The following is a 14,238-nucleotide window of genomic DNA, read 5'->3' as shown; positions in this document are numbered from 1 at the left end:
CCCAGCGCCCCCGCGAGCAAGGAAAGGGGAAGCTGCAGCGGCGGGCGCTGGGGGCGAGCAGAGCCGCATCCTTTCGCGCCCCCTGGGCACCGCCGCCGCACTCTTCTTCCCCCTCCGCCCCTTCCCAGCAGTACCCCCGGCCCGGAGCGCACCTTCTCCTGAGCGCGGTTGAGGCGTTTCTGGACGTTTTTGGCGAAGATGCCGGTCTTCATATCGGCCATGGCTGGTGGCGGGGATTGGGAGAGTGGGGAGAGAAGGCGGGCGAGGCAGAGCCCGGCAGCTATGACCAGCAGCGGCGAGGCAGGAATGGAGGGATGGAGAGGAGGAGGAGGAAGAGGAGGAGGAGGGCTTTAAAGACACAGCGGGGAGAGGCGTGGCCGCCGCCGCCGCCTCAGGTGAGCCGCGGGCCCCCCGCCTTCGTCTGTCCCCGGCCCCCGGGGAGGCGGCTGTCGGGACCCTGCAGGGCGGGTAGCGTTGTCATCTGATGAGGCAATTCCTCTAGATAATAAAACACATCAAGAGAGATAACGGGAATGGTGATTTCTAGAAGCACAGCTGATGGCTTCGTCCACTACTGGCACAAGCCTCCTTGTACAGCCGGAGAGCCTTAGGCAGCTACTTACTACCTTAGAAGTTTCCACCAAGTCAGAGTCACTCGAGGTCCAAGCTCCTTTAACACTTTTCATTTGTTTGGTTGGCTGCAGCATCATGTGCAGTAGATGGGTGCTGCGGTTGAGGGACCTGCACCCCCCAGCTCGGCCTGGACTGGGCTTCCTGACACAGCCATCAGCTGTTCTGGGGTTACCATGCCCGTGCTGCTGAATGTGCTACACTTGACTTGCCATTCTCCTGGCTCTCGACATACTCCTCCCATCCATTTCTCACTCCTGTCTCAGTGTAGCAACCAACAGCAGTAAACTGGTTCCAGGCTGGTTTTGTGTTTTTGATCTTATTTCTGAAATTACAACTTCTAGTCAAAACTGAAGGGCAGTCATAACAAAAATCTCTGTCCTCCCCTAACACTCAAGCCCCCCAAAATCTTCTAGGGATCATGCAGCACCAGTCACTCAAGGCTGTCAGTCATCCTTCTGAGATACCAAGCCCCAGATTCACTCCTGGCATTTATTTCTGTTGTTTGGCCAAGTGTGGAGTTCCCTGATATGGAGAGTAGAAATCCAGCAGCAAACATAGCAAAGCAAGACGAAGCAAAATACTGGAACTCAACTCTCTTAGCCTGAGCCTGTATCCTTCTAGGATACAGGAAGGGAACTGTCCTATTATCACAATACTTTTCATTGATTTTTCAAAACACAGATCAGAACGTCTTCTACCTGCCAAAAGGAAATGTCTCATACATTTAGGAAGTCCAGCTGTGTTTCCTGAGACTATGTATTTCTGACATCTGCTCAGTCCCACATGTGCCTGACACATCTTCCTGTACTTCAAAAAAGAAGTTGATTTAACATGCCAGCTGCAGCAGTAGTAATGTTTAGTAAGAGTAGGTACTTACCTAATTCTCACGTAAATATTATTTAGAAAGAAAAAAGTAATCACACAAAAAACCCAAAACCCAAAACTAATGCAGAAAACCAAAGAAAACATATCACAGCAACAAAGGAAATTATTTTGTCTAAAAGCTTATGGTAGTGTCTTACAATGCTGTTAAACTGGTGAAAGACCAAAACAAAATCACAGTGTGTACTGGGCTCCCAAATTCTTTGAAATATTTTTTCACATCTTCAGAGTATCTCTTTCTGGCCAGTTTGGCTTCTGATTCCACCACTTTAAGAATGATTAAAAAAAAAAATCATGAAAAGAGGTGTTCTTAACTGATTACTCATGCACTTTCTTCACCAAAGGGTAACAAAGGTAGGATGTATTAGCAGAACAGAGTGTATTTGGTTGTCTTTGAGCTAGGAGAGGAAGGGAGGAAACTCTCTTGTGCCTTTTAGATCATTGTTGTCTGATACAGTAGTAGAACCCTCATCACCCAGCCCAAAAATGCTTTTTCATTCCAGTGGGTGAGGAAAATGAAGATGTGTTCTTAGTCAGACAGCCAGTCTCTTCCTTCTCAGTCAGTTGACCTGCACTGGTTTTGCCCCATGTAATGGCCTTTGACAACAGCCAATGCTTTTTCACTGGCTGGTTTATCAATGTGGGTGTTGCACTCCATCAACTAGATTTTGGAAAGTAATTATCATCAAATGATCAGACCATTCTCTCCATACTCTGTCTGTTGCATATAACATTTATTGTTATTAATACTTCAGAGAAAATTTCTCCATTAAGATGTGTTTCAAAGCAAATTTTTCTCTGTGTATTGCTCATGCTTTAATCTGAAATAGATGATATTTAAAAATTAATAATCCTTAAATACAATTTACCCCATTTTCTCCCCAGTTTCTTGTTATTGTTTATTTGGTGTTATTTTAAAATGAGATTTCACTTTAGTTTCCCTCCTGAATAGCAGTCATTCATAGAAAAATGCTCCTAAGGGAGTTGTGATTTTTCAACATAAAATCTTTAAAAGGGAAGGGAGTCAGTAAATATTAGTACAACTGCTATGTCACCACTTTTTCCAGCTGTTGATCCCTATTCAACCAAAATACTAGTGAGAAAAAGAAGAAATCTGTATAATTTCTGGCTGATCAACAACATGGGTTCTCATCACACATTTTGTCAGATTTTAACAGATGCTGCAAGCTCAGCATGTCCACACTTCCTGCATTTTGGGGCAAAAGTAATTGAAGAAATGTGATGACCAGAGGATTTTAATAGGTGGTACACTCATTGATTCAAAATCAGGGTGCCAGGGCACATATGCTACCACATAAAGCACCATCACCTAGATGATGTGAAAAATAGAGTGGCCAATTATTCAAATATATACACTATACACCTCATATTAGAGGTAGAAATAAGATGGGATGCTTGTTTCTTCAAGCAACATGCCTAACCTTTCCTCACAGCACAGTCAGCAGACTCTTGTCAGCAGACGGACTGTCCTTACAACAGACCCTCCTCTTAACTGGCTAACCCACTCTTTTATAACACCCATCCATACTGACCGTAGCTGTGACTTAAGGGCAATGCTGCTTCTCCTCTTTGGTAATTAGTACAGCTGCAACTCGTCAGGCGCAAAGTTGCTTGCAGGGGCAAAGTTGCTTGCAATCCATTCTCCTGCAACATTTCTGCTATTCTGATCACTCTTCATTTTTGTAAAGCAGTGAAATTTAAAGATACTGGTCCATAGGAGTCAATTTTACAATACTGATGATAGAAAAAAATGGCAGGTATCTTGCAGCCATCTCCGTTGCCATGTTAATTAAAACACAGATATCAACTGCTACAGAGTAACAAGAGACTTGCACCTTTACAAATAACAGCATATGGATACTCACAATTCACGCTACAGACATGGCACATAAAAGATATCCCCATTATAAGCACACCACTTTAATATTCAGTGAAGTGAAAAATTGGTGCAGGAAATGAAACTGCAGGGCAGCCTGGGAGTTGAAATCGCACTGTAGTATGGATTTAGGGAGGCAGAATGTATGGACAAAAATACAAGGCGAGATGGGACTAATAGAATAGCAGACATGGGAAAACAATACAGAAGATGAAAGGTTTCAGGTGTACAGGACTTGAATTTTAAATCTTCTTTTACATGTGACAACTTGGTACTACTATACTTGCGGTTTAGGTCAGCATGTAATGGGCAGCAAAAGACTGTCTAAATTATCTGGGCAGTTTCTGTAAGTCTTGCTGACTTGGATGTGAGTCAGAGAGGGAAGGGTTGTCTGTCTCACTGAAAAGGAAAGGAACACAGTAGAAAACATTAATCAAAAGAATTTTTCATAAAATAAATGGAGTTCTAAATCCTGTAAAAATCTAGGAAAATTTTAATAAGCATCCTAAATTAAAACCCATACATGTTCTATATTTTAATATTTAGACCCTTATTTTTAATTAAAATTCTTCTTATTGAAGACAAATACAGATTTTTTTTTTTTTTACATTTTCCTTCATTACCATACCTTCAGATCAACACCTCTCATCCATTAAAGTACTAATATATGTTGAACTGGGAACTGGTACTTACATTCCGTCACAGAACACCAGTTCCATCACGGGGAAGCATTTTATCTGAAAGGTGCCCTTTGATTTCAGCTTCATTATTTGAATCTGAAATTTTCATTGTATGATTCTGTATCTGGCTTCACAGAGCTACATACAGGTAGGTGGTGTTCAGCAATGGCCTCTGTTACCCTGGAAAGTCTGTCCTGCTGACTTCAATCAGCAAATTTCTGGGTTGACACCCCAGGCTCTGAAGCTACATAAAATGAGCTTTACATGGGAAAGTATGACTAAGGAAGGGCTGCAGAGCTCGCCCACAGAACAAGCACCAGTCATATTTCCATAAGAAATTAATTCCTGAATAGCACCCACAGGACATGGATGTCCATGCTGGACTTCTGGGGGAGGAGGTTGTATTCCTTCCCTCCTCCAAGTCCTCTTCCCTGAAATCACAGGAATTAGATAAAACTTCAAATAGAAAAAAAACTTCTGGAGAGAGAATTCCTGGAACTACTGCTGCCTTCGAGTGAATCTTTTCAGGTTTGAGGCAGTGCAAGTAGATAAGAAGACATGACAAGAAATCCAAAATCTTTTAGGATTGGCAGGTGGGGTTAGGAGGAGTGAATAACTAAATATCAGTTAGTTAATACCAGCCTATTTTACTTTTTACATGGTTGGTGTGACGTGTCAATAAAATACAAACTTAAGGAAAAGACTAGGGTGATAAGAAGGACAAGATTTCTTGAGATCCAAGAATGAGTTTCAGCATGGACAGAGCTGCAGGGATCCATAGTTCCCTCCCTCCCTAAGCAAAGATAACTCGCAATTTGGACCTGTTGCAAAGGGACCTGTGCAAAGAAATTGGCTTTCTAGTCATCATTTAGATGGCAACAGTGATAGGTTGTGTATACAGTACTGATTCCAGCATTAGGAATTAATGCTGATCAAGATACTTGTGCACTGGTTGGCCTCCTCCTGATGCTCTTTGTGATTAAAAGTACAGTGAGCTGCAGTGAAGATGAATTTTGGAGAATTATACTGATAACATGAGCTGTCCCACCTAAATAGGAAAGACACCCACCACACAATAAGTACCAATCGCTTTTAGCCAAAATTCAGGCTCACTTAGTCTATCTGAAGTCAGCGTCAAAAGATCATTGAATATTGCTTTTGAAAAATCCGAACTTAAATGTGCTTGGCACATTTCATCTTCTCAGTCAGAAGGACACAGGCCAGAACCAGAAATATCTTCCTTTTTAACTGTCAGGTAGAAGGGACAGAAAGATTTTCTGTAGAACATCCTTTGGATTTTTCCTGAAAGAAAAGTCAGTCTCAGTTAAAAAGTTTATTTGTCCACATGGAATTTTCCATACCCCTCTTTTTGTCTTTCCTATCAAATATATTTACAAAATTCTTAGTATTTACAGTATTATCTAGAAATGCATATCTTTTGGTTTGCATAACAATAAAAATTAATATTGTAACAGTTAGTGTCTCTCTTCTTTAAATTTTTCTTTAAAGCCATTCCAGCACAATCTTGCCTTTTTTGGGGGGAATGCCTCACCAGTGGTGAGTTTCTCTCTCCGGTTAGGCACTTGTGAAGGGGTTTTGGCATGCATGGCACCAATATGATTCCCTAAGCTACTCTTTGCTCATGAATTGGCTGCTAATGGCATTATGCACACATCACATAGCATAATCTAGCCTCTATGCTTTTATTCCTAGTGCTAATATACATTTACACAGTGCCATTGCTTCTACCACTTATATGGGCTAGAAGGAGGGATGTAGCAAAAAGATGTGCAGTCCTAATTCTGAAATTTTTAAAATTTGAAAAAAAGTGACTAGCAGTATCTATTCAGTGTGTGCCCCTAATTTAGAAAGGCCATGAAAAGATAACATATACATGCAAAATAATGAATACATTTATGCCATCATGAAGGTCATACAATATTTTTTTTTTCTTCAAGAAGACAGATGCATGTAAACCACTGTGGGTTGATTGTACTGGTTCTGAATCTGACATGTCAGTTTCTAAATATCAGGAAATTTTTCTTCCTAGTCACTTGAAGCTAGACTATGGAGGTTGGAGGCCTCCCCTCCTGCAGCAGTTCTTCTTGCCTTGACACTCACTGCTTTCAAGGAAGCAATAATTAGAGCAACCAGGGATCTGTTTGCATGGATACAGAAGATGGCTTGCAAAAGCAGCACTGCCCCAACTCTTGCTACTAGTCCTAGATGCATCAGGCACGTCCCAAAAAGCCATGATCTGCAGGGAATAATGTGACTTCTGGCTACAGGAGAGGCACTTTCATCATGAATACCATATAACATAGCAAAGAGTTAATCTAAACTTCAGAAAGGCACCCCTGGAGTGCCAGTCTGGAGACTGTGAAGTTGTAGGTTCTACTGCTTGAAATCACGTAGTCAAAAGTCAGGTTTTAAACATATGCATTCTCCAAAGATGACCCCAGCTGTTGATTATCAAGGATCCTTATTCAATTATCCCCACTCTTCTTTCTCAGTACATTATTTGTTCCTGATTGAGCTAGATTTGTCCTGACTTCTCTTACAAGAATCCGTAAAATTTTTGAAGGAATCCCAAACTGAATTTGATGCCTGTCCTCTGCATCAGGACTTTGGGAATGTCAGCACTTTCCTTATCAAAATTACGAAGAGCAGCACACTGAAAAGTTGCAACATACATTTCTCTTTATATAAAGAAAATCTTTCATTTACAATGGCTCCAGCTATATTATTATTATTCATTCCAGTGGTGTCCTAGACAGATGCTGTGAGAAGTAGTCCCTGGAATCAGTTAAAATAGTCTTACCTGTAAGTGGCCTGACTTGCTTAAGGGATTCTTATTTAGCTGTGGCTAGTGTATTCCTCAGCATATATGAAAAGTTGTGTTCCATGTCTGTCTTTTTCTGGTGGGTTTTTTGTGTGGGCGTTTTTTTAAATTGTTTGTTTTGTTTTGTTCTTTTTCCCCAGAAAGATTTCTGCAGCATTTAAAAGACCTACAAACAAACAGCAGGGATTGGAGGCAAAATAGTCTTTGCATCGAGATTACAGCAGAACTTTCTTTGGTCCTCTCCCAGTCTCCATTTCTGATCTGTTTCGCCTTACTGTAAATATATGCATGACAATAAACACTCCACTCATCCAGCGACTGTCTCTAGAAGGAAATTTGAACTATTTCTATCATTAGATGAAAAAACACTTCGGATGATAACAGTTGCTATAACAGTCACTATAGGAACTAAACTCTTCCCAGTCCTTGGCATGCGAGACTGATTTTTCTCACACTGTGGGGAAAAGAAGTCTTTAGCTAATAATCTTACACTAGTCTTATTTTAGAGGCATCTTTTTGTAGCTTCTTGTAGCTTTTATCAGAGGCAACCTTGGTAAAAATGAAAATTGAATTTCAACACCTTCTCTCTTCCCCTCTTCAAAACAGCGTTGAGAAATGTTCACACATTGCTACTCTTCTCTCTGTTGTATCTCAGAAATGACATGCAGAAGATGAAATAGCTAACTACACAATAATATCTCCTGACTGTAGGTCTCAAAAATGTGCTTTCAGAAGGAAAGCCTTTGGTAAATCTTAACTACCAACGAATTAATAACTTTGACATATAAATTAATTTTTTTAACTGCAAATGCCTTTAGATGAATGTGTCTTGTGTAATCACTAATGAATGCATTGCTTTGTAGAGAGAGGTCATGGACTTCATATACTACTCTGTAGTCCCTGAACACATGCAAAACAGGGAAACTAAAATAAAATTGGTCATGCCAAGGAAAATGAGGATCGAGGTTAGAAAGCAGACTGAAGGTTCAGGCAGCTCTTCTTGGTGCTGTTCTAGAATAAGGGTTTTCTGTAGATGGGGTAAGGATTTGCAGAAAATACATGAGCAGAACCTGCTGGAATATTTTTCACTGTGCCCAGGTTTGTCTTCCCCTCAGTGTAGCTTTGTTCAAACCCAGTATTTTCTAGTACCATCCTACTTTTCTTTTGAAGCAAAAGATCTAATCATGTCCCTTTAATGTCAAGGGAAGAATTTTTGATCAAGGATAGTGGAATAGTAGATGCGCAATAAATAAGTTTAAGAGTGTTAGTAGACTGACTGCAGGTGTCAGTAGTATCACTACAGCAGAGCTGGTGTGCACCAGTTGACAAGTACCTTAACAACGAGAACAAAAGGACTGCTGAGAAATGGTGCAGAGGCATGGGTCAAAGCAGTGATGCACACAAAGCTAACTGTTGCAGTATAGTTTGTATTCTACCCATGAAAAAGTCTTTGAAGCCTTCACCTGTTCTGTATATCAAGGGAGAAACAAGTTTCTTCTGATCTTTCTCTACATGTCTGCCAAAAAAAAACCCTTCCTCCTGTTAGCTAGTATCTGCTAAAATAAAATCCAAAAGCAAGCTTAAAAGTTAAGGGTATTTTTGAAAAGGAAGAAGAGAAGTCTTCTTGGGAAATGTATTTTCTCTTACATCACCTCAGACTTGGTGTAAAGTTGGCTTTGTGTTACTCCACCTTGCTGGCAGGAAAGAGAACTGAACTGAACTGTCTGGAGCTCCATTTTGCAGTTAGACGTCAAGGTCTGTGACTGAACCTGCCACGAGACCCATGTTGAAGTGCTCATGGGAAGAAATCCATAGCATGACCAGGCACTTCTGTCCCTTCAGTTTAAACCCTGGGGCAGAAATTAAAAACTTGGAGGAAATATTTTAAGAATGTCTTAAGAATTCATGGGAAGGTTAGGGATACCAGTTTTCTTCATGAGGACTAAAGCTGTTAACCATATTGAATTTCCCATAAAATGATCCCTCCACCCCTTGTCAAATAGACTTGGAAGGCTAACATACTTATTTCTGAGTATGTAAAACTTCAGCTCTAAAACTCAAGAAATTCCAGCCTGATTGCATATTTTTGGTCTATTTGTAGGATTTCCCTGGTACTGTGCAGAAGTGAGATCTACATAATGCCAGGAGACTCTCTCATAGTCTTCACCATAGCCCTGTAGAGAGCTATGCTGGGGCATGGGTTGCTTCAAAGCTATTTATGAGCTCTGTCAGGGCAGCCCTATGTGCACAGGCACCTGCTGAAAATCCAGGAATGGCTGTTGCCACAGACTGCAGAATAACTGCCTTCCAGACTGCCACTTGCAGTGCTCTCATAGGATTTGAGAGACAAGGCTTTACGCAAATCCCAGACCTCATACTGCCCTTTGCAGGATAGATGCTCCAAATGCTAGACTATTACTAGACAAGTGGGTGGTAGCAATCTCACCTCCTGCTCTTCCCACCCAGAGAAGAAAAATCATGATTTAAGGCATCAGGTGCTGAGTCCTGGTTTCACAAAGACGCCTACCTACACCCATGTTCACATGAGAAAAACATCCTGGTCTTCAGAATTTCTTAGCAACTGGCAGAAGTGTGTCCACAGTCAGAGTTTCTCTGAGGAGCCTGTTTTCAATCCTCATTCCCAGGCTGGGGCCTTGCATGACCTGAAGGCTGAATATGATGAAGTCCAGCTGCACAATCTGGGCTCAGGCTTTTGAAATGTGAAGAGACATTGTGAGAAAGCACATTGGCTAGAGATACGCAAAATAACTTAATTGAGCCTAGGGTAAGCAGCAAATAAGAAAATTTCACTGGAAAAACTGTGACCTGGAAAGATATTAAATAGAAGGGAAAAACAAGGACTCAGAAAAGCAAAGTGAAGGTTCAGCCCCTCACAAGGTGGAATGGAAGCCTGTCCTTGGCCTGCTAAGACTCATCCAGTGCTTTACTGGAGTGATAGCTCAGCAACTTCCTAGTCAATTAGACAATAGTGAACTGTTTTGCTATTTGTTCTCTGTGTGTGGGATATTCTGTGTAAACCCTGCTATTAGTTTCCATCTGCTTATGGTAAAAGCTGCCTGAACCAAGTGAGGGAGTTTGGGCTGCATAGTTGTTGGGCCTTTTCTCCCTCTTCCACATATCAGGGCTCAGGAAACTTAGAAACTATCTCAGTCCATCTAGACCAAACTCTGCAATGCAGTGTAGGATTTGCAGGACTGAGCTGCTGAGGTTTTATTTGCATCTGGGCCTAATGAAAGGTGAGGGCAACATATGGAGATGCAGGATTTTTCAGGGAGAAATGGAACATGATAAGGATGAGCAGAAGTAGACTGAAGCAGATTGGTGTAATGTAGATTTGAAAAGATATTTTAAGTCATGCTTTATATTATATGACTCATCAATACATTGCTCAACATGTAGAATTTACATGACGCATTTCCACATGCTTTGAGATATAACTCAAACCTTGATCCAAAAATGCTGCCAATTCCAGGGCTCTAAATTTAGCCTGTGGATGTCAGAAGGGCAGTAAGATGGTATAGTTTATCATTTAGCACAAACCAACAAAACCTCTCTGCTGACATAATCTTTTGCAACATCATTACTTTGAAAATCTCTCCTATGTAAAGAGTTTGGAGAAGGTTAACAGCACTCAACCAGAGAGAGGGAGAAGTTGTCTATGCTATTATTGAAGCATATCTCAATGCAATTGAACATGATCTGCCTTCTGTATTGATTATAATTTTTCTAAATAAGATACACAATACACGGTATGAATATTGTTTTAGAAAAAAATTAAAATGAGAGGAAAATAACTTTCCCAAAAGCTTTCCCAGGGAGTGAAAAATACAGGATCACATGAGTGTTAAGAGTGTCAAGCTTACTGCCTGATTCCCAAAACCAAATCAATGCCCTATTAATGTTGGACTCTTTTGTAATCTGAAATGATCAAGAGGTAGCCCTTGGTAGAGGACCAGGTGAAATTGCTTACACTTTTCGTGGCTTTTTAATTTCAGTCATAGGGAACTACAAAACTTTGAAGTTCTAGGGCTTCAAGGCCTGTCCCAGTTGCTATCAAAGTAAATGAAAACTTCTGTTTATCTTGAATATGCTTTGGTTTAGGATCTCATTCTCTGAGGCAAAGGATGCATCTATCCATGTGTTTTGGCTCTGTGCAACACAACTCCACTTTATTTTAACATAGGCTTTTCTACTACCCAACCTTAATGCAATTGCCTTTGCAAATATGATGAACAGCTTTGCTTTGAAGTTTCTCTGCAGCTGGTACTTTAAATTTGTCTTTAATGTGAGTTTAAAGACACATCTTTTTCTTAGTGAAACAGTGTCACTAAGTAAAAGTGAAACATGCTCCTTTTGAAATGGAAGAAGTACAAACCTAATCCCTCTAAAGGTATCATATCCTAGAGGGAACAAAATTAAAGCACAAGGCCAGGGTTTAAGATTGTTGAGAAAATCAAATTCCTTTGGTAAGACTTTACACAAATTGTTAAGGGTGGGTCTTATCTCCCCTCCTTGCAGCCCTCTGAATAGAAATTAGACTCTATTTAGACAAATGGATGGGCAGACACTCCTAAAGCAAATGACAGCAATTGCCTATGACATATGTGCTGTGAACTTTCAAGCTAACATTTTTAAATGGTGAGTGAAAGTCATCACCAAGAAAAGTCACCAATTCAAAGTGAAAGGCAGGTAGATGCTGCTTAGTGCCTGAGAGACCAGAGGATGAAAGGCAGGAAAGAGGAGAGGCTGGGATGCATATCAGAGGAAGCTATGGTATCTAGTTCAGTCAGCACAGTTCAGGCAGATGGCCACAATGAATATTTAAAGAGATGTAGCAGGTGAACTGTAATGGAAGCAGAAGTAAGGCTGAAGTCAACATGAAACAATACAAATTTTGTAGAAGACCAGCAGTTCAGAAGTTTTAAAATTTTAAAATATTTTTCATTGTCCCAGGATCTCCAACATAGTTTTGATGCCAGGATTTTTACATTGGTGATCCATCACATGTGTTACACCACTGCATTTATAAATTCCAGATACTTTGTACATCCATTGTAAGGTAGTCATAGAAGCAGTCCCAATATATTACTATAATATCTTAATAAATCAGGTCATAACTATAAAAAAATCAGATGATGACTATATTGGAACATCAGAAATGAGAGGAACATGCTAGGAACAGCCCTGATTAATCCTGAGAGATGCTGTGCATGACTTACCACAGAAAAAGGAAAGGCAGCTGACTGAGAACTGGTATGATGTCAGAACAGAAAAGACAACAAAAGGCAGCAAGCTGATCAACAGTGTTATTTTTCCTATCCCTACAGAGATCCTTCTAAAGTGCATAATTAACTTCATTAGGAAAATCTTCTTACCAGTCTTTGCTAATTCATCTGCTTATGGAGAAATTGAAAAGTTGAATGATCAGAAAGATTTTATTAGTTATCTAAAATTGTGTGAACTTGATCTGAGGTTTACTGACTGAGGTTTACTGGCAATGAGACTATTGGAACTACCTTGTCAATAATCCAGTGATTTTTTTGAGTATTGTGCAGATGAGAACACAAGGCATGTACTGATAAGAACTACTGATGTGAATATATTTAGTGCATTGTAGCACTGGTCAGCAGGTAACAGAGGAGAGGATTCAAATGATGAGATAAACTAGAGAAAACAAGTTCACTTTGGAACATACCCTTTGCTCTGAAAAGAGCATGTTATACATTCATTAATGCTAGTAGCTGAAACTGCAGAAGTCAGAAGTATCATTTGAGGGAGGATCTCCACATCTGAACATTTGGTGTCAACCTGAATTGTACTCAGCATTGAGAAATATAAGATAAAATGAAAACCATGGAAACAATGACAACGCCTGTACAATGCTTTTTCCCTGCCCATTTCTGTTTTAATTGAGAAGCTAAAAGGTAACTAAATGAAAAATTGATTTATGTGTGAATTAAAACATATCATATGAAAGATGCATCATGAGAATATTTTTACATTTTTCTTTTTATTTTTTCCTCAAAGGTGCTCTCTAAGATATTCAAGCGAAACTGATTTAATTTGCAAATCAGGTCTATTTCTGCACTCCGGCAGAATACTCACTGGCAGCTTGAAGTGTAAGTGTATTGCAGACACAAAGAGGCAATCTTATAAACAGATTAACACAACATTAAGAGGAGGTGCTATAGCTGGTTTTGCACTACCCTTTTACTTCTTAAAATACATAACTGAGAAAAGCAATCAAATATATTTTGAGTAAGACAGTATAGCTTTTTTCTGTTGTTTTTCATAGTTAAATTAGGCTTAAATGTTGTATTGAAAATAAGGATGAAAGCTTGAATATGAAAATTACTGCAGTGAATTTAACTGTTGCCTTATTGAGGTTCTGCTTTCATAATTCTTGCTTTACACAGTCCATCCAGAGTCCAGAAGAATAACAAATTGCAGACGTAAAACTGAATACATCTGAGGGATTGCATCTATAAAACCAAAATTAACTATGTTACCACATAAGGTATGAATCTACCCTTACCATTTTTTTCTAAAAATGTTACAAATCTACCAAACCAAGTTTCCACACAGTTCTGGCTGAGTTTTGTTATCTTGTCCTCATGGGTGGAGAATACAACCACAGATAGTCACTCATCTGTGTTAGTCTTGTGGCTTAGCTTATTCTTCAATCATGCCTGTTCATAGTGCTTCAGTTCATGCCTCGAGCAGTCACATCATGTAAAATGGATTACGTTTGTATGTAACTAAACCAGAAAATGTGCTTCCAGAATTGACTTTTTTACTCCAGTTGACTGCACACAGCCCAAATGACCAAACTAGACTGATTCTAAAGTAAGATATCTGTAAGGCAGACACTGAATCCTCAGCTCTATTTGCTTTGTTCCACTCACACTATGCTGCTCTCTGATGCCAGCCTAGCTGTTCTCTGTTTTTCAGTATTAAGAAATCACTCCAAAATATGGATTTCTGGCACCTCACTCTGGTATGGTTGCTCCAAGGCCAGAGTGCAAGACAGAGATTTTGCTTTCACCCCAGTAATGTTCTGTGTTATGTATTTTTACCCACATTTTTACAAAATTTTTAAAAATTATTATTTTTTTAGTTGATTCCTGATTTTAGATTTACAGTTCAGTCACATGATGGAAAGAAACTGAACACATAAACAAGGTTGCAAAGAGTTATGTTAACTTAGAAAAAAGCAGATGAAGAGGACCTAAGGCCTATGTACTGGCTGGACCGTCTACATTTTCATGCATTTATTTTAATCT

At 39.8% G+C, this 14,238-nt stretch overlaps 1 protein-coding gene across 3 annotated transcripts in view; it reads right to left on the bottom strand.

Annotated features, from left to right (window-relative positions):
• AMPH (amphiphysin) overlaps positions 1-315 on the bottom strand; it is a 135,999-nt gene extending 135,684 nt beyond the window's left edge. For all 3 annotated transcript variants that reach the window (XM_053971642.1, XM_053971623.1, XM_053971631.1), the window contains exon 1: positions 153-315. In XM_053971642.1, coding sequence (XP_053827617.1) covers positions 153-221 — 69 coding nt within the window. In that variant the 5' untranslated portion in view covers positions 222-315. The remainder of the gene's footprint in view (positions 1-152) is intronic.
• Positions 316-14,238: the final 13,923 nt, after the last annotated feature.

This window comes from Vidua macroura, chromosome 1 (genome assembly GCF_024509145.1).
Source record: "Vidua macroura isolate BioBank_ID:100142 chromosome 1, ASM2450914v1, whole genome shotgun sequence".
NCBI classification, from domain to species: Eukaryota; Metazoa; Chordata; class Aves; order Passeriformes; family Viduidae; genus Vidua; species Vidua macroura.
This window is presented reverse-complemented; position numbering and strand designations above follow the sequence as displayed.